This window comes from Pelobates fuscus, chromosome 8 (genome assembly GCF_036172605.1).
Source record: "Pelobates fuscus isolate aPelFus1 chromosome 8, aPelFus1.pri, whole genome shotgun sequence".
NCBI lineage: Eukaryota > Metazoa > Chordata > Amphibia > Anura > Pelobatidae > Pelobates > Pelobates fuscus.
Window position 1 is genome coordinate 171,280,597 of NC_086324.1, and position 21,801 is coordinate 171,302,397.

General features: G+C 43.4%; 1 protein-coding gene across 1 annotated transcript in view; it reads left to right on the plus strand.

Moving 5' to 3' along the window:
* The first annotated feature begins 4,054 nt into the window (after nt 1–4,054).
* Nucleotides 4,055–21,801, plus strand: part of SETD1A (SET domain containing 1A, histone lysine methyltransferase) — a 31,626-nt gene continuing 13,879 nt past the window's right edge. The window contains exons 1-13 of the mRNA XM_063429569.1: nt 4,055–4,120; nt 5,027–5,359; nt 8,255–8,401; nt 8,775–8,873; nt 9,211–9,481; nt 9,863–9,969; nt 10,055–10,236; nt 10,601–11,405; nt 14,507–15,316; nt 15,426–15,593; nt 16,143–16,227; nt 16,319–16,449; nt 17,257–17,302. Of these exons, the coding sequence (XP_063285639.1) occupies nt 4,055–4,120; nt 5,027–5,359; nt 8,255–8,401; nt 8,775–8,873; nt 9,211–9,481; nt 9,863–9,969; nt 10,055–10,236; nt 10,601–11,405; nt 14,507–15,316; nt 15,426–15,593; nt 16,143–16,227; nt 16,319–16,449; nt 17,257–17,302 (3,250 nt within the window). The remainder of the gene's footprint in view (nt 4,121–5,026; nt 5,360–8,254; nt 8,402–8,774; nt 8,874–9,210; nt 9,482–9,862; nt 9,970–10,054; nt 10,237–10,600; nt 11,406–14,506; nt 15,317–15,425; nt 15,594–16,142; nt 16,228–16,318; nt 16,450–17,256; nt 17,303–21,801) is intronic.

Genomic DNA, 21,801 nt, shown 5'->3' on the forward strand with positions numbered 1-21,801 from the left:
TATATTATGTTTAATTATTCCTATATTGAATAAATATGTATTTTTGGTCTTTTTTAAAATTAAATGTTTATTTAATCCGACAACTGGGAGCCTCCAATTATTGTTATAATCTCTGTCCTTTGAACCTGGCAGTCAGCATGGAGAAAGTATACAGGGAAATGTAAAAGTTATATATCAGAGCTCCACATCAGTAAAACTCACAATCAATGTGCAGTGTGTGAGTGTATCACTGAGCTCCATAGCAATAAAACTCACACATAATATAATAATAATAACAAAGTATTTAACCAGGAATGGTACATTCAGATTACTCTGGTTTCCAAGTACGTCCTGGGGATGTTACCTTAGCCCAACATCCAGGGGTTGTTACCATCACCCAATTTAATGGTACTCATTATGCAGAGTATGTGAGTTTATCACAGAGCTCCACAGCAATAAAACACACACAATATGCAGAGTATACGAGTGTATCACAGAGCGCTCCACAGAAATAAAACACACACTGTGCGGGCAGACAGGGGACCTCCTTACACCATAACCTTATGTCACGAACTGGACCTCGTCACGGGTTCTTCGATGGGCATACTTGCCAGCCTCTTGCCCACAGACTATAGACCCTGTAAACTGTGATATAAAAGTCTCAATTTGTCTATTGGAATTATATGGTTCAGCAACTGAGCAGCCGCATGAACCGGAGACCACCCTGGTGCTTGTTAAGCTTAATTGATACATTGTTGCAATTTCCACCGCAGTGGTCTAAGTGTTCGTCTGGGTGGCTGCAATTCCTATGGACGACCACGAGGTGGCAGCCATCTTTTTTGCATGGACCGAAACTGCGAATAGACTTCAGGGGGACTTAGCCGCGAATGCCCTGGAACTATTTTCGGCATGAAAACCTCACGGTTCCTGGTTGGTTCCCCAGCGGCACTTAGCTGCAATTCTATGGAACTATTTTCAGCCTGAAAACTTTGCGGTTGCCCGTCAGTCCTCCAGCGGCACTTAGCCGCGATTCTATGGAACTGTTTTGGGCATGGAACCATGCGTGCGGTCGGTCAAAATGTGACTTCCAGGAAATTTATGAACCCCTGAACTGATCTGGGTGATTTTTAGATATGTTGGTCATCCACATCAGGGCAATCAAGGGATGTAACATTTGTGGGGATATCCTGTGTTATTGGGGTACTTTTGGGGTTTTGTAAAATATGTGTTTTTTCTGCCTGGAGATAATTGGGTTAATACAGTATCTGACTCAATTATCTCCCAGGCAGAGAGGAAGGATTGTATGCTTGTTTTAGGAGTGCCATGCATTTGATCACTGTTCTTATTGGTCTGTGTCTTTTTGTTGGAGTCCATGTGGGCGTACCCCTTGCATGGGGATTGTCATAAAAGGTCAGTGTGGCACCATTAAAATTCAGTCTTACTTCACCCTCAACATAGAGCCTCGCCTCGTGTTTGTAGGGACTTGCTATTCAAGCTATAACCACTAGCTCTTGTAAGAGCTTCACAGCTATACTCTCTTAGAGGACAGGTTCATCCACTGGAAGCTGGATCCTGGTCTTGGGTCCAGGATGGCTGGAAGACGGCGAGACCCCAACCAAGTGCTTATGGTGTCCGGTGGAGTGCTTGGAGTCCTCGGGGAGCACCAGGAGCATCGATTGACGGAGGCACCCAGTCGGGGTGGCAGGCATCTGTCACCTTATAGCTGCAGTTATAATACACTGTGTCTGGAGAGACAGGGGACCTCCTTACACCACAACCTTATAGCTGCAGTTATAATACACTGTGTGGGGGAGACAGGGGACCTCCCTGCATCATAACCTTATAACTGCAGTTATAATACACTGTGTGCGGGGAGACAGCGACCTCCTTACACCATAACCTTAGAGCTGCAGTTATAATACACTGTGTGCGGGGAGACGGCAACCTCCTTACACCATAACCTTATAGCTGCAGTTATAATACACTGTGTGTGGGGAGACAGGGGACCTCCTTACACCATAACCTTATAGCTGCAGTTATAATACACTGTGTGCAGGGAGACAGGGGGACCTCCTTACACCATAACTTTATAGCTGCAGTTATAATACACTGTGTGCGGGGAGACAGGGGACCTCCTTACACCATAACCTTATAGCTGCAGTTATAATACACTGTGTGCGGGGAGACAGGGGACCTCCTTACACTATAACCTTATAGCTGCAGTTATAATACACTGTGTGGGGGAAGACAGGGTATCTCCTTACACCATAACCTTATGGCTGCAGTTATAATACACTGTGTGAAGGGAGACAGGGGCCCTCCTTACACCATATCCTTATAGCTGCAGTTATAACACACTGTGTGGGGGAGACAGGGGACCTCTTTACACCATAACCTTATAGCTGCAGTTATAACACACTGTGTGGGGGAAACAGGGGACCTCCTTACACCATAACCTTATAGCTGCAGTTATAACACACTGTGTGGGGGAAACAGGGGACCTCCTTACACCATAACCTTATAGCTGCAGTTATAAAACACTGTGTGCTGGGAGACAGGGGACCTCCTTACACCATAACCTTATAGCTGCAGTTATAATACACTGTGTGCAGGGAGACGGTGACTTCTTTACACCATAACCTTATAGCTGCAGTTATAATACACTGTGTGCGGGGAAATAAGGGACCTCCTTACACCATAACCTTATAGCTGCAGTTATAATACACTGTGTGCGGGGAGACGGGGGACCTCCTTACACCATAACCTTATAGCTGCAGTTATAATACACTGTGTGTGGGGAGACAGGGGGCCTCCTTACACCATAACCTTATAGCTGCAGTTATAATACACTGTGTGCTGGGAGACAGGGGACCTCCTTACACCATAACCTTATAGCTGCAGTTATAATACACTGTGTGCAGGGAGACAGGAGATCTCCTTACACCATAACCTTATAGCTGCGGTTATAATACACTGTGTGGAGGAAGACAGGGAATCTCCTTATACCATAACCTTATAGCTGCAGTTATAATACACTATGTGCAGGGAGACAGGGGACCTCCTTACACCATAACCTTATAGCTGCAGTTATAATACACTGTGTGCAGGGAGGACCTCATTACACCATAACCTTTTATCTGAGGTTTGAATATACTGTGTAAAGTAATACATGGGACCAATTTTATTATATATAAACCTGCTGAGGTTAAAGGATCACTATAGTGTCAGGAAAACAAAGCGGTTTTCCTGGCACTATAGTGCCCTAAGGGTGCCCCCACCCTCAGGGTCCCCCTCCCATGGTGCTGAAGGGGTTAAAACCCCTTCAGCAGCTTACCTTAATCCAGCGCCGGGCTCTCTTGGCGCTGGTGACCTCTCCTCCCCCGCCGACGTCAGAGTGGAGCGGAATGTGCCGCGTGCGCATTCTAACAATCCATAGGAAAGCATATCTTAATTCTTTCCTATAAACGTTCTGCACGTTAGATGCGAATTTCGCATCCAACGTCGCAGGTGCACCTCTAGCGGCTGTCAGGAAGACAGCCACTAGAGGTTGGATTAACCCTGCTATGTAGACATAGCAGTTTCTCTGAAACTGCTATGTTTACATGTGAAGGGTTAAAACCTGAGGGTGCTGGCACCCAGACCACTTCATTGAGCTGAAGTGGTCTGGGTGACTATAGTGTCCCTTTAAATTATTTTACAAAATTAATTTTTAAAAATGGAAATCGTTGAGAATTTAAAGAAAAGTACAAACGTATTGCTAATTACTGGGCTGTGCACGAATCTTCCGAGTGACAATTACACTTTATTTTTAAGTTTACTTTATACTAACTATTGGTAACCATAGCTGAGGATTCGTGTTCTTTGGAGGTTGAAATGGCCTTTCAATTTGTCATAATTTCATTCAGAACATCCTGAGGTGTGATAATACTGTAACCCAATGCTTCAATGTAATGACGAAGGGCTATTATAGCCAACCACACAAATAACCATTACTGAAATACATTTCTACTTGTCCTTGAGGCGATGTACTCAATATTTTATCCAATGACATAGCCACTACCATGATAGATGGCTGATGAGTATTAAACTGAAGGTCCAGTTCCTTGTCACATCTGTAAACCACCTGCTCTGGTATCGAGAGGTAATTCTGGTACCCACATGTTATGAACAATGTATAGGTTAGGTTGCTCGTAATTTCTATTTAATGAATGTTCGTTTTTTTTTGTTTTTCCCCTCATTAGTTTTTCTCGAAACCCTTTTTGGCCACTCTTTCTGTTTTTAATCCAATAGTCCATCTCACGTCCAGTCTCCCTGCGGGCATCGGTTTCCACTTTAGATTCCACAGGTCCATTCGCTAAAATTTGGGCCATATTTTTTAAGGACGGCTTAACAACAACCAAAAAAGAATTGCTACGTTCCCGGCCGTTGTGAATTTGGTCCCGTCCAGGCATCTCACAGAAGGTGTCTCGAGGGGTCGCAGGTTATTCCAGGGTCTGTCCTGCTTGCTCACCCCCCAGGGCCAGGGCCAGTCTAACCCAGGGTTACCATGACACCCTGCCATGTTATCTGTCTGCATGGGGGGGAATATTTAAAGGTAGTTCTGGAATCCCTCTGTTTATAAACTGTTATTTCCAGGAAGCAGACTAGTACTGAGCTCAGCATCCTAACTGGGCAGAGTCCAAACAGAACCTGAATATTTATAATGAATAAAGTGTCATCCAGGGACACAGGGCAGCGCCATGTCTCCTGTGCCAGCACTGTAACATCATCCCGTCCTCCCAGTCACCATAGAGTCCCGGCTGAGGGTGCAGAGCGCCGGCGGTCTATGGTTACTCTCTCTCTGGGATACAGTTACTCTCTATGGTAAGAGCCCGCCCTCCCTCCGCTAAGCAGCCCAGCGCTGGGAATGGCAGATTCGCCACACTCGCGTTTAAAATCCCCGGGTGTCAGAATCCCCCCCCCGCGGACCCGGTGCCATCGAGTTCCAGTTAGAATGATGGTTTAGGGCCCTCTGATAATAAACCGGGATTTATTGATTAATTTCCAGTCCGGTGTGGAAAGTGCTGCGGCGGATCGCAGGCTAGGTAAATCCAGCGCGAGTTCTCGCCGCCGCAGATTCCAGCCCGGGGTCGGGATTTCCGGATTAATTCCCGGCGGCGATGGGGGCGGTTGGCGAAGTGGTGGCAGCCGGCGGGGTGAAGCGGTGGGATCGGCAGATTTAATCCGGGCGGAGAGGAGCCGGATCCCGGGGACAGGGCCCGGGCGGTGCCGAAACTGCCGGCGGAAACCGGACTCAGCTTTACCGGGACACAGAGTGGGATCCGGGGGAGAGACAGCCAGAGACAGCGAGAGACAGCCCGGCACGGAGAGAGACAGCCAGGTGAGAGCTCCGGAGACCGCGAGAGAGACAGCCTGAGCAGAGACAGGCCGAGAGAGAGACTGCGAGGGAGACACCCCCGAGAGAGAGACTGCCCGGAGAAAGAGACCCCCGAGAGAGAGACTGCCCGGGGGATAGGCAGACTGCGAGAGAGACTGCCCGGAGAGAGAGACACTCAGGGGATAGACAGACTGCGAGAGAGACTGCCCGGAGAGAGAGACACTCAGGGGATAGACTGGCTGAGAGACCCCCGAGAGAGACTGCACAGAGACCCCCGAGAGAGAGAGAGAGAGAGACTGCCCGGGGGATAGGCAGACTGCGAGAGAGACTGCCCGGAGAGAGAGACACTCAGGGGATAGACTGGCTGAGAGACCCCCGAGAGAGACTGCACAGAGACCCCCGAGAGAGAGACAGACTGCCCGGGGAATAGACAGACTGCCCGGAGAGAGAGACACTCAGGGGATAGACAGACTGAGAGACTGCGAGGGAGACACCCCTGAGAGACAGACTGCACGGAGAGAGAGACTCAGGGGATAGACAGGCTGAGAGACCCCCGAGAGACTGCACGGAGAGAGAGACACTCAGGGGATAGACAGGCTGAGAGACCTCCGAGAGAGACTGCACGGAGAGAGAGAGAGAGACACTCAGGTGATAGACAGGCTGGGAGACTGCAAGGGAGACACCCCCGAGAGAGACTGCCCGGAGAGAGAGACACTCCGGGGATAGACAGGCCAAGAGACTGCAAGAGAGAGCACGGAGAAAGAGACACTCTGGATAGACAGGCTGAGAGACCCCCGAGAGACTGCACGGAGAGAGAGAAACACTCAGGTGATAGACAGGCTGAGAGACTGCGAGGGAGACACCCCCGAGAGAGACTGTACGGAGAGAGACACACTCAGGGGATAGACAGGCTGAGAGACTGCAAGAGAGAGCACGTAGAAAGAGACACTCGGTGGATAGACTGGCTGAGAGACTGCAAGAGAGAGCATGGAGAGAGCGAGAGACACTCAGGGGCTAGACAGGCTCAGAGACTGCGAGGGAGACACCCCTGAGAGACTGCACAGAGAGACACTCAGGGGATAGACAGGCTGAGAAACTGCGAGAGAGAGCACGGAAAAAAGAGACACTCAGGGGATAGACAGGCTCAGATACTGCGAGGGAGTCACCCCCGGGAAACACTGCACAGAGAGACACCCACACTCAGGAGACAGACTAATGACATGCACAGTGAGACCGCAGAGAATGAGGGAGAAATAACAGGAGATAAATCAAGAGATTAGACAGGCAGAGAGATTGCAAGGAATAACACAGGGAATCTCCCCAGAGAGAGAGACTAATAATACACGCAGTGAGATTACAGAGAATGAGGTAGAAATAACAGTAGACACATCATGGGAATAGACGGGCAGAGAGACTGCATGGAATAACAGGGAATATTCAGAGAGAGAGACTAATAATACACACAGTGAGACCACAGAGAATGCGGGACAAATAACAGGAGAGAGACTTCAAGAAGCCTCCCCTGAGAGACCGACTAATAATACAACTAGTGCGACACAGACAATGAGGGAGAAGTAACATGAGGCAGATCATGGGACTAGACAGGCAGATAGACTGCAAGGTATTATATAGGCTGACAACCCTGAGAGAGAGGCTAATACACACCATAAGAACATGGAAAATGGAAGTGCACTAACAGGTGACAGCCGAGAGAGAGAGAGAGAGATCATGGGAATGAAAAGGTAGAGAGACTACAATGGATAACACAGGAGGCATTCCTGGGAGACATACTAATGACATGCACATTGAAAACACAGAATATGAGAGAGGCATAGCAAGAGACAGATCATAGGGATCTAAAAGCCGAGAGAGTACGGGGACAAGATCGAATAATAACATGTACTGTGATGACTAACCTGGGCCATTTGGGAGATTCACTGCAGGAGACAGACTAAGTTACTGTGGGAAATACTCATGGTATCCCTGGGAGAGATCTTATTGACATACATTGGAAGATTGCTAATCATGATAGAGCAATAGGCACAGATAGGTTGAGTGACTCAAGGAATACTGGAAAGACATTTTGGGAGTTAGACTGGATATATAATGCACAGTGATGCAGAACATGGGAACGCAGGAGTCAGTTTGGAGAAAGCAAACCATGATGGAGAGAGGGCAGAGACAGATGAAAATAACAAAGGAGCTGGCTGTAAGAGACCGCTATCATGTGTTCAGGGTCTGAGATCAAAACAATCGATCATACCTGTCAAGGAAAGATGACATGCTGAAAAACTGTAGAAATGATAAGAGACTTGTTTGAGATGTGTTCTGTACTTTACCGTGGAAACGAGACATAACCGAAGCCACCCAAAATAGATATCTATGGGGGTGAGAGGCAGGGAACCTGCGGACAATAGTCAAAGGAGACCACAAGGAATGAGGGAGAATACGTTAGATGGCATGTAGATACTGATAACTTTGTGTGAAATATATACAAAAACAAATGTACAATATAAATACAGCCATGGGACTGATCCTGTGAGATAGTAGGGACACACACATCTGGGACGTATTTATGGACAGTCAGCCTGCATTTGTAAATGGCTGCATAACATCTTGGGTCATTGAGGTACAGACCATATTACAGGCGAAAGAATTTAGAGGCAGTTGAAAGCTAGATACAGCTGAAATAGTATGATTTTCTCCTAATGTGGATGTACAGGACACCATACCAGCTCAGTTGATGCTGAGAAGAGCCCATATGAGAAGTAGGATTTGTAATCTATTTTGTACTTTAAATACTCAGTAATTTAGATAGATCTTTCTTGGTCCTATTTTTTTATGCCTCTGAAGAACTATCTTGGAAGCCAGTATATGATGAGGTTTTACCTTCTACAGGTCAGATGTCCCCAGATGGAGCCCGAGGGCGAGAGTCACAGAGCAGCCGGCTTCCAGTGGAGGAGTTACAAACTACTAGTGGATCCCGCTCTACGCCGCGATACACAGAAGATCTACCGTTATGATGGCGTGCACTTTAATATCGCTGTGAGACCCATATTTTAATTTAAAGAGGGATTGGGGAAATTGCACTACTGGCTCCAGTTTGGAGTTTGAGGTGCAAATCTGGACCAAGTTATCTTATAGCTGATGATAGCTTTAGAGTATGCAGAGCACGAGTCGATTTCTACTTGAGCTTACTCTAAAAATACCCTGGGTTATAAGATGTGATTTTTGGATGTAGTATGTTATTTTTAATGAGGATTTCAAATTGGTAAGAAAGTTTTAGTAGAATTTTCAGTTGTGTTTGTATTTTCAGTATTTTGGTTTTTTTTTTTTTCCCACCACAGGATAGGAGAAAACGTGTTCAACCTTTTGACAAACTTTTTAAATAAAATAAACATTTTGTTTTGTTGTTCAGGATAGAGCATTTCTTCCAGTAGGCGATGTCCGGGACCCACGACAACATCGCATGTGGAGCAAACCACGGGATGTCTCCCTTCCTGTCCCCAAATTCAAGGTACTAAGGTTCTTCTTCGATAAGTGGGATAAATGTGAGAGGAGGGTTGCAGGTATAGGTTGGTGGTGAACAGCAGCAAATATGTCACTGGGGCAGCCAGTGACTGCAGGAGAGGACGAGGAGTTGGTCCTGGCTGTGCTTGGCTGCTATTAACAGAAATCTGCAATAGTTGAACATAAAAACAGAAATGTAATAAACCTGCAGACTTGTAGAAGAGAACTTGGCTCTTCTGCCTGCAGTGAGCGTTGAAGGTGGGTACAGTCTAAGGCTTGGGATGTGGCATGTATTAGGTTGAAGGATCTATCAGGTGCTCTAACACTTTTCTTTTGTGTTCTAGTTTGATGAATTCTACGTGGGGCAGCTCCCTCAAAAGGAAGTCACTTTTGCCCATCTCAATGACAATGTCCGGGAACCCTTTCTGGCTGACATGTGCCGAAAATTTGGGGATGTGGAGGAGGTGGAGATTCTGCTGCATCCCAAAACACGCAAACATCTAGGACTGGCTAAGGTGCTGTTTTCCAGCTCGAAGTCAGCCAGAGAAACCGTTACTCACCTCCACAATACGTCTGTTATGGGCAACCTCATACATGCAGAGCTTGACCTCCGAGGTGAGGGGAAGGGCAAGTGGAATATGTGATCAGACAAAAGTGGATTATGGGTAATGGTGTACATCAAGTGCATTTAAAACCGTGGAAAACAAACCATATAGAAATCAACCTGCGTGTTTGTTATCGAAGGTCATGAAACGTCACTTTTATTTTATCCAATAAATATTTTATTAACTATATGGCAACAATAAATGATCAACAGCGCAAGTTACATTCTTTACACACTTTGCACAGGCAGGTGCTAATTGCTGAGCAGTAGAGACCATCAGGTTGGATGAATGTAGAAATATTATGAGGCAGAGATTGAGTTAATTTTTGGAATTTGCCGTATTGTGTTAAAAAACGCGCAAACCTTACTCTTGGAATCTTTTATGTTTCCAGGGCAGCAAAGGCAGAAATACTTTGATATGATTGTGAATGGTTCATACACCCCACAGACTGTCCCTACAGGTGCGAGGTGGGTCCTGGATCGTCTGCAGGCTGAACCGGTGAGTGACCTGCTTTAGTGCTATCCCCGGCCCAGTAACTAGTTGCTGTAGCATCCTGACCTGAATCTCTGTTGTGTCTCTTCAGCTGGATTCTAGACGCCGCATATCCACTGATTCCCCTTACCCTCCTGGAAATGGAACCCCATCATCTCAGGACACAGGCACCGCCTATAGCCAGTACACCCCGTCCTTGTCCTCTTCGCAGGGCACCCCTTACACTCCCAGAGGTGGCACCCCCTACTCTCAGGACTCTGCCTACTCCAGCAGGTAAGACCATATCTCTGGGTGACACAATGACTTCTTAGTTACAAGATGCAAGAGACAGCCCATAATCATTTTACATGCATAACACAGAAATGTGGGCACCTGGTATGTTGGATATGTTTGCTTACACAGTTAATCAGGTTGTAAAAAGACACCATGGTCAACACAAAAAAAACTCTAAAAGTACTCAGAGGGCGAATTTTATTTTTATTTTTCCTTTCAAAACCTCTTTTCCAATACTTGTGGCATTCCACGTCCTAACAGCGCTGATTGTAGAAAATAAAATAAATCAAAATGTTCTTAATATGTCGTCTTTTATACTTTTTTTCTTTCTTGCTTTCATATTGACAAATACTGTGTTTTGCAGGCAGGGAACCCCCAGCCATTCCAGCTCCCATGAATCCTCAGGATACAAGTCCCGGCGCCAGGAGAACAGCTCTGGAGATTCGTACTCTCGCCGCTCTGGGCACCACTATTCTCCTGCTCCGTCTTCCTCCACATCATCTTCCTCACATCATGAGAGCAGTCATAGACGGTATCACAGGCACCAACACCGTTCCTCCCCACAGTCTTCATACCGCTCCCGACACCGCAAGCCACCTCCACCTCCTGAAGAACCTCCATTACATCGCTTTCCTGGGACTCCACCTCTACCTCCCCCACCACCCCCTCCGCCTCCAGATGATCACCAAACTGACCGTGATTACAGACTTACCCAGCCACCTCTTCCTCCGTCTACATCTATCCACACACCTACTCTACTTATTCCTCCTCCACCACCTACTGAAGGCTGGGAGCCCCCTCCACCACCACCACCACCTCCTCTTCCTCCAGCCTCTTCTCCACCTCCATCACCAGCTCGTTCTTGCTCTCCGCTTCCTGATGGTATTTCGGAGAGTCTTCCAATCACACAACATAGTAGTAGCCTTGACTCCCGTATTGAGGCCTTGCTAAAGGAGCAGCGCTCCAAATTTTCCTTCCTGCCCTCTGACACCGAGGAAGAAGATGAGGCAACGGAAAATGCTGGGCAGGAGAACATGGTCTTAGAAGAAGCTCCTCCCCCTGTACACGGCCCATACACACCTCCCCCACCTGCAAGCTTTGAGGATGTGTCTGCTGAGGCCATCTTGAGGATGGGTGATATTGGCAGGACAGCAAACGGGCAGGAGCGGGTGAGATACAAAGCCATGCGTTTCCAGAGATCTTATTAGATACGCAGCAGCAGGGATTAGCTGCCATTAAGCCTCCGTTTTATTGGCTCCCTAGAACAAATTTAGTATTGCTGATCGCACAGATTGAACAGGTTTTGTTATTTAGTGCTGACTGAATTTCTAAGTCACTTGCAACAAGGGCAACTTTATTTAAAAACAAATATATATTTTATTTATTTTTATTTTCCAGTTTAGTCTGCAGCAGTGAATTTATTAAACTGAAACTAGCAGTTAAAATTAAATTTCTTTAAATGAATGATGGTTTCCCATAACTCTTTCTATAAATATTGACCTGAATTTCCATAATATAGACCCAATCTTAGCAGTTTTATTGTTCGGGAAGGTAAAGTTTAAAGATTAGAAACATTCAAAAGAGATGCGGAGGTACAAATTAACAAAGCCAGAACCACTTTAGTCTAAAACTTCTCAAATGTAGGAGTCTGATCTGGACTTCAGTTACACCAAATTTTGGCTTTAGTTAGATAAAGAAAGTAAAATTCGTTTTTTGGGCTTATTACCAATCGTATGGTCTATTTCTGCATTATTATGAAAATAAAATCTTTAGTGTCTCTCTAGATCCCACTTATACAATGCAACATTTACTAACATTTTTCAAAGGGAAGCAGAGAGTTTGAGTCACAGTTTATGTCAAAACTGTTCCCAAAGTTTTCATCCTAATTTCTCTTCTAAATTGAAGAAGGGGGGGGTTTTGAAATATGTATAGTAAACCTACCTTTTTCAACTCTATATTTCTGCATCATGGAGTAAATAAATTCCTTTGTGCTCTTATTTATTCCCCAAATGTGCGTTGTAGTGATTTGATAGCTGGCAACCAAAATATCAACTTGGTGAAAATGATGTTAAATATGGGAAGTTAACTTTTTACATTTAGGTTGGTAAATGTTACACACACATTGAAATAAAATGAGCAATCCCAGGTGTAAAGAATAAGGTCAACTTTCAGATAGATGCCTGATTTAGATCAGTTCCCTTGTGGCTCTGCTTGATCTAACAACATCATCATAATGCGCCATATTCTTCTGCTAATCCATGGGACTCTTCCCGTTTACTCTCCACTGGGTGATTTAAGAATTATCCTTTTTTTAAATTAATTTTTTTACTTCCCAGTTCAGCCTCAGCACACTTGATTTCTCTAATAAATGGTCCAAGTCCAGATCAATAAGTCATTCACAAAATATTAAATATATCGCACATAATAATGTATAAAAACTTATTTTATTTTTTTTCTTTGTACTAACACTCAGGTTTAAACACATCCTCTTAGTCTAGTTTTATAGTCAGTATCACATCCTAAGGCCGTTCCCCAAAGTCAAAGATGTAGAAATTTTCCAGGGAATATTGTCTTAACCTGCACCACTGGTGTTCCTTAAGCATGTAGTGGAAACCACTGTAACATGAGCAGTACCCCTTAGTGGTACACCCAAAACTTCATTGTCAATGTTACAACAATAAAACAAAATGTCCAGTAGTTCACTACTTGCTAATTACAGTGAAATGTAGTTCATTACTGAACTAGAGCGTCTCTGTAGACCTGAAGCCTCGAATCAGAGGTGATTGAGGGATGTCGGGGGCTCCTTGTGCCATTATTTCTGGGAATCCTTAGTCTTTTTCTGCACAGAGCTCTGTTAGTTACACGTTACTTCCTGGTTGGTGAAGAGACCCATGAGTTAAAAGGGACCATTTTTATTTACGCAGAAAATTATGGAGAATTGAAAACAAAATTTTAGAACAGAGCATTTTGGGGACATTATCACACTTGGTTATTTTTCCAACTCACTTGTTTTTGTTCTAAAATTTACGTTTCCTTTCTCAATTCTTAAAAATTCCCCAATAAATAATAAGACGCCAGATTAGGAGGTTTTAGAAAACCACAAAATCTAAAATGCTCGTTACAAGACATTATGCTACTGGCTTTTCTCAGCATTTTTGGCTGCAGTTATTTTACTACTTAGTGTTCTTTATTTAATTTCTGATACTACTAGTCTATTTCTTATCTCCCAGAATTATACCAGCATTGAGGTAATGTGTACCATGCCACAGGCTTGGAATCTGGTCAGACATTTATCCGAAATAAATATATATAGTAGGGACATTTCTTATAGTAAATCCACATTCTGAATAGGTGACCCATTTTGTATTTCTGAGGGCACACCGTAAACTATTTTACTAATTTACTGTAGGTTCTTGAATTTGTGAAGTATGTCAGAGCAAGGCAGTTACTTAGTTACTTTGTAATTCATTCTTGGCTACTTTATGCCATTCTAATTGCAGTCCACTGCAATTCAGAACCTTAAGGAATAAACTATTTTTTTTTTGTCTTGTGGTTGATGCTGCTACCACTTTTAAATTGTCTGCCTTAAACGAGAGGCCACTTCCCTATGTTTATAATATATATATATATATATATATGTCTATGTGCGGTGTGAAATAAAATGAAACGTAGAAATCCTCACCACATTTTCCAGTGATTGGACGCCTCGGTCTTAGCTCCTTGTAAATCATTGTTATAATCTCTGTCCTTTGCACCAGGCGGTCAGAATAGAAAGCGCATACAGAGAACAGAAGAAATGAAACCATGTTTCCTTTTCTCCTCTTCATTTGCGATGACTGCCATGGCTCGGTGCCGGATTATGTCATTTTGTTTAAGCTTTATAACGTACACTTAAAAAAAAAATTTAGAATCCCGAAAATGTTAACGCAGGTTAAGGGATTTTCAATGTGTTCTACAGTGGTGTAGAGAGAAGCAACAGTTCCCTTTTAAATTAAAACCAGTACCATGGGCTAAACCGATGTTGCTTGCTCACCACTGATGGACCCTTGATGGCGCTAGTCCATTTGGTTGATACTGCAGAAAATTGTCCCAATCTTTTAATAAAGTCATAAAGTCACACGCTTTATGATTTATTTTCTGATTGTGTGTTAGTTGGAGGGAAAATTGAAAATACTTTTTTTTTTTTTGTATTAAATGTTCAGTGAAGTTTCTCAATTTCTGCTATTCATTTGTTTTTGGTGGCATTGACATTTTCTTTCTTTCTTCTCAGCTGTCATCCGGGGATGACATGGAAATTTCAGATGAAGAGGTTAACCTTGAGATGCCTGGTGCTGCTGGTCCTCCATACCCACTTCTGCCCCACCTGGCAGGCACCGGGGGCAACTACTCTGCACAGCCTCTTCCATCTCCTCTCCTTCCCATACCTCACCACCACCACCAGGCTCCCTCATCTTATCAAATGTTACCTGTCAATGCCAGGCCACGGCTTGGCGAACTTGGCACTCGTCCCTCCACCCCTCCTCCACTTGATCCCTCTGCTGCTTCGTCATCTTCTTCATCTGCTCCCCATATATATGACTTTGTGAACTCCATGGAATTGGTAAACAGACTTGGTAACCAGTGGGGAGGGACCTCCATGTCCTTTCAGATGCAGACTCAGATGCTGAGCCGATTACAGCAAAACAGACAATGCAAAGGACAACCATTTGAGGACCAATACCCCCCACCTCTACTCCCTCACCCACTACCCATCAGACACCGCCAACCTCACCCTCCTCCACTCATGTCTGAGCAAGTCTATGGAGCAGTGTACCCACCTTTTCCATCACAACAGCCACAGCCTTTATTACCCCCTCGGGAATTTCCAAACCGGACAGGTCGAGGAGGTGGTCATGACCCTCGTCCACCAGGCTGGACACAACAGGCAGACCCACATGCCTCTACAGTTATCAGTGTACTGACTGCACTTATTCAAGAGATGAAGAGCACAATGCAAAGAGATTTGAACAGGAAAATGGTAGAGAATGTGGCATTTAGGGCCTTTGATGAGTGGTGGGAATGTAAAGAGGAGAAGGCAAAGGTAAGGATCAAATGGTGGCAGAGAGGAAAACATTAAGAGATTGGGCTGGTAGAAAGGAGTGAGCGTTTTTAGGAGCGTAAAATCACTAAGATGTCTTTTCAATCTGCAGCCATTTCAGAATGTACCCAAACCACCACCTAGGGAAGAAGACAAGGAGAAGGTCCGACCCAAAGATCCTGGGCTACTTTCTTTGGTGGACTGGGCCAAGAGCGGGGGTGCAGAAGGATTTGGATTTGGAGCAGGGCTCAGGGGTGCACTCAGACTGCCCTCCTTCAAGGTCAGTTCTTTCTAGAGGAGATGGATTGTGTAGTGCAGACTTTTATAGGCTTATAATTAGAGGCAAAGAAAAACCAAACAAACCATATTGGCATGACCTATTGCTTGTCTCTAAGGAGAGTGATATCGGGGTGTTACTGGTTTGTGAGAATAGTTCTGAGGTGAGGTTTTGTCTGTATGTTGGACAACGAGTGCTGCTAATCTGTACAAGTTGAAGCATTGAGGGACCATTGATGGTCCATAGAAAATTAGGGAAAACATTTGTAGGGATTACTGAAAAGGGATGAGAAACAAGTATATGTACTATGGGTGACATGCAGTGATGTGACGAATGATAGCCACTGGAAGTTTACACGTGATGCGCTATGGCTTGTATTACTTGTGTATATGTCTCTGGACAGGCGTGTTGGATTTGAGAATTTTATTTGATGTTGAGCAGAAGTCGGACATTACTTGCCTGAAATGTTGTGACATTACTAACCGGCAGAAAAATTCTGTGTAAATAAGGGCATTGCATTTTTCTCAGGCTTTTTTATCTTCCCAAATACAGGTTAAGAGGAAGCCACAATCAGAGAGCGAAGACGGTGAGCAGAAGAGGCCCCGGACGTCTACCCCACCAGAGGAGGAAGAGGACGGTGAGTTACTACCTCCATTTGAAAACCGGGTACAGACGGATACCAGCTACAGGCGCCTGAAATCACATCCCTATTTCTCTTCTTCCTCCAGAAAGAGATAAAGAGACGCTTTCCGATCCTCGATCAGGAGCCAAGCAGTCGCAGAGAGAAGGTGAGCGAGCGCGCCACAAGCGCAGGAATCCCTTCCACCTGGACAGCGAGGGAGAAGAGGAATCTGACAAGGTGAGACTCCAAGGCTCCGTTATCCTGCGGAATACATTCTCTGGGAGTTGCCCTTTTAGACTAGCCACGTGATGTCCGAGACATAAATTTACTCTTGCGTGTAATTCAGTAGCTGACTCATGAAGCCATTCAGTAAATACTTGGATTGTTTGTTTAATGTCCAACGGGAAACTGAGGGTGGATACTGCAGCATTAGTACATGGGTTAAAGTGAACTGGCTATAGGGTTAGTCTGGGTGGGTTATAGTGAGCTGGCTATAGGGTTAGTCTGGGTGGGTTATAGTGAGCTGGTTATAGTGAGCTGGTTATAGGGTCAGTCTGGGTGGGTTATAGTGAGCTGGTTATAGGGTCAGTCTGGGTGGGTTATAGGGTCAGTCTGGGTGGGTTATAGTGAGCTGGTTATGGGGTTAGTCTGGGTGGGTTATAGTGAGCTGGCTACAGGGTTAGTCTGGGTGAGTTATAGTGAGCTGGTTATGGGGTTAGTCTGGGTGAGTTATAGTGAGCTGGTTATGGGGTTAGTCTGGGTGAGTTATAGTGAGCTGATTATTCGGTTAGTCTGGGTGTGTTATGTGTTCTTTTTAGACATAGATTTGTTTCCCGGGTTTGTATGTTAATATAATCATGAATTACATTTAAGTTTGCTTTGCCTGTGAACGTTCTGTGTCAGCGGTTTTGCAGAGATCTGATTCTCATCCATCGGGGTTCTTTTGTCAGTGTGGACCTGTTTATATGCTTTGCTAGCAATATGTATTGACGTGCCCATCTGTATTCAGTCCAGTGGTTAATGTAATAATTGGCTTTTTACCAGGATGACGAGGAAGATGAAGTCAGTGAAAAAGATGATGATTCTGAAGGTGAGTCTGACATGGAGTAATTGTGCCTGGTAGTGGGTGAATGGTATATAGACCGGTCTTTGCAAATATAGTGTGAATGTGTCTGGTGGGTTAATAGTATATATACTGGTCTTTGTGTGTGTATATATATATATATATATGAGAGAGTTAACATGTCTGGTGGGCGAATTGTATATAGACTGGTCTTTTTGTGTGTGTGTATAATATATATATATATATATATATTATACTATGAAAAAACGGGATGCACTCACAGGACTTTCAAAAACGTGCAGATGGTGTTTATTTAAATCATATAATCCATATAGAAATCGATCGACGTTTCGACCCTGCCGGGTCTTTTTCAAGATCACTATATGCAAGCAATAGTACAACTTTTATAAAAACCGTAATCAGTGAACTTACCAATAAGTGATGTGAAGTGCCTCTGACCGTTACCACCCGGAAGTGAAAGGAAGCCGTCAGTGACGTCAGACGTCTGAACGTACTGCGGGAGATACGTGGTTGCTATGGTGACCCACGAAGCTGTGTAATGGACGTGGTATTAAATGTGATCTTAAATATCGGGTGTCAAGTAACAACATGGAAGGAATATCACTAATAGAAAGTAGAGTTAGAGCCGATCTGGAGGGTCGTATTATTGATAATCAGTAATTATGTGGCCACCCCTGGAGAGTAAAAAGTGATAGGGTGAAAAAAATGTGAAATGAAAAAGTGAGAAATATAGAGTGAGTGTTAAATATAGTGTCAACAACTAGAAAAAACTCCTCAATCAGGGGTGTGACATAATAAATAAATACAGATAAGAGTATATTTACATTGTATCATAATAATACAAGCTGCATAATATAATGATTGATACTATTGTATCGCGAGACATACTGTCTATATGTCTATAAAAAATGAATGATGACTATAATATAATGGTACCAACCACGGCAATTAAACTGATGGCAAAATTAAATCATTAATCACGGAGATTTCAGAAAATAAAAAACTTAAATGTAAATTAGAATTGTGTCATCAGCAAGTTAAATCATTCCATATTAGAAAGATTTCAATAGATCGAAAATTGAATTTAATATACTGGAAATATGCCGTCAGCTATGGTAACTAATAATTACAAAGAGAAAGATTAATCTATAGGACTCTGTCTAACGTGCTGCACCAATGCCTATATGTAATAGGATGTGTGCCGTAGGCGTACCTATTAAATAAATAAAGAACTAAAGAAGTCATAGGGAAGCACGATGTCTATACCAACGACCTGGCCCAAGTTCTAGATAAAAAGCATATATTGTGGTCTAACATCTAAACGCATAGGTTTATATAGAGAACTAAATAAACAGACAAAGCTTTTTGTGTCCAACTCATAGAGGAACTAACTAGTCAAAACTAAATCTATTTACAAATTTTAAAGAATAGTATCCACATATGGCGTTACAAAAACATAGAATATACTATATTCTCATTTAGTCCTTTAGGGGCAACTGTATCCAAAGAATCGATCCAGTAGGCCTCCCTCTGTAAAAGGGCTTTAGATCTGTCACCCCCACAGTCTAAGGGTGGGACATGATCTATCCCAATGAACTTTAATGTAGGCAAACGATGTTGCATAGCTAGAAAATGTTTAGCCACTGGTTTATCAGTGGCCTGATCACGAAAAGCTGTCATGCTGCCAGAACGATGACCTCTAATTCTATCTCGTAATGTGAGGTCTGTCTTGCCGACATATGATAGACCACACGGGCATGTCACCATATAAACTACGTGATCAGTAGTACATGTAATATAGTGTGTGATAGGTATACGTTTGCCAGTATGAGGATGGACGAAAGTACTGCTAGATTGCATATGACTGCAGGTTACGCATCACATGCATTTAAAACATCCCTTCTTAGTGATTGGTGGCTTTTTCATATAACAGTGTTTAGGGTCATTGCGGACGAGTAAATCTCATAAATTGCTGTTCCTCTTATAACTGATGCTCGGAGGGTGCTGAAAAATAGATGGAAGGCTATTGTCAGCCCGTAGTATGTCCCAATGTTTCCGTATGGTGTTCCTTATTCTTAATGTTCCAGTATGATAAGTCATAGGAAGAAAAAGCTTGATTTCTGTATCTTTTACGGTGTTCCTTAGTGATTGTTTATTGAAACATTCTATGGCGCTTTGTTTGGCAATATCCAGCACATGTGGGGTGTATCCTCTGTGGAGGAACCGTTCCTTCATCTCCTGTAGCTGTTGTCATTCGCTTGTGATCACTATTATACCGTAACACCCTCAAAAATTGAGAAATCGGGAGAGAATCCTTCAAATGTTGTGGATGAAAGCTTGTAGAAAATAAGTGTTCCTATCGGTCTCTTTACGGTATAGAGTGTATCCCATGCTATCTGTAGTTTTATAGAGCATCACGTCAAGGAATTGAATTTGATCACAGTTGTAACTAAGAGTAAACTTAATCGGAGTGGATAATGCATTGATCTGTTGGACCATATTTTCTAGTTCATCAGATGATCCAGTCCAAAGAAGCAGGATATCGTCCACAAAACGAAAGTACTTCAATATTTTGTTGCCATATGTAGAAAGGATATATAGTTGTTCGAACCAGGACATAAAGATATTTGCATATGAGGGAGCCATGGCCGCCCCCATAGCCATTCCAGATACTTGTAAGTAGAAGTTTCCTTCGAACTTAAAATAATTGCAAGATAATGCAACATTCAACAGTTCCATCATGAACTCTGTTGGAGGACCTGAATAAACTTTGGATTTAGAGAGGACCTCACATACCGCTTGTATGCCTTCCTGTTGTGGGATGGCAGTATATAAATTTTGAAAAAAAAGAATTCTGTCTGCACATTTAACTTCAGTGCCTTTAGTTCATCAAGTAAGTCTTGGGTATCTTTGAGACAGCCTGGCAGCTCTTTAACACAACACTGTATATGGTGATCCACATACTTTGCAATAGGTTCTAATAAACCACCCCTGGCTGACACTATAGGTCGGCCAGGGGGGTTGTCAACAGATTTATGGACCTTCGGCAGGGTGTATAGGACAGGATGTATAGGGAGAGTCACATACAAAAACTTTTAGGGCCAGTTTTAGGTCCAGATATCCTGCCTGAAGACCAATATCAATCAACTGATTAATCTTTTTTTTGAAAGGTATGAATCGGATCATATGTAAGTTTTCGATAAGTTTGTATATCATTCAATTGTCTCAATCTCATTCCGATAATGGTGGTATGATTGGAGGACAATTCCCCCGCCTTTGTCCGCTGGACGGATGACAATACTAGAGTCTTCTCTTAAATTCTTTAACGCAGCTTTTTCTTTGTCAGGTTCGATCTGTGTTTTGAAGGTTTCTTAATGATGTCCAAAACATCCTAATGTATGGTTTGCATAAAAGTTTTGATAGTCATATTGCTTGATTTAATGTCTTTTTTTCTCTCTTGTTGGGAAAGGATTACTTTGTCGTGTTTCAATTTCTTTTCTGTATTCATTAATATTCAAAGTCCGCTGTAATTTGTACATATCAATTTCAACTGTAAAAGATGCTGATTCTTTTACTGGAATAAATGTTAAACCCTTGTTTAACAGTGTATAATGAGCTTCGGTTAGTGTTTTATTGGACAAGTTAAAAACTACACACACTTCTTCTGGACTGGTGGTTTTCCGGCTATGTTGGTATGTCTTGTGACCCTTTTGTCCTCTCCTGGGGGGTCTCTTTTTCTTGTATCTCTTATGTCCATACTGGTTCCTGGTGTTCCAGGTGGTTCTTGGTGGTGGGGACTTCCTTCTGAAAAAGGATCTACTCTAGATTTATATCGAGTGTCTTTGGATTCAGCATCTGAGGCAGATTCGCCAGAGCTTATATCTATTGTTTGACTAGAGGGTCGTGTAATCCTAGGTCGAAATCTAGGCTGAAATTTCCTCGTGTTAGATTCGGTGCCACTGAGCCATCTGTATACCTGATGATATGTATAATCATGATTGACTTTGTTTAGTTTTTGTTTCTTAAAACGAATTAAATCGTTTTGCTATTTCTGAATGTCGTCTTGAAACTTTAACAGTGTTTCATTGGAAGATGGTGCTTGTAATGTAGTGACATTTGTGGCTTCAAATTCTTGAATAGATTGATTGACCAGGATTAACTATCTACCCACCTCCTCCACCACAATAACCATCCGATCTAGAGAGCATTTGTTAGCAATACCCATCCAATGTTTGCAAAAGTCCGGGTTCTGTCGGCCAATGGTCGGGGCATTTCTAACTCTAAATCCCCTTGGAACCCTCTTGGCACGATAATAATCAGAAATAAAAATCCCGTGTAGATCCAAATCAACATCACGGCGTTTTAATTTCAATAAATCATTATATAATTAATATAATAATTAATTAGTTAGCCGTATTTGTAGGAGTACGGTCTTTAGTTGTTCGTGGCCACAGTACAGTCGCTAATAGACAGTCTCAGCTGTCTCTGCTAATGTGCCAGATCTA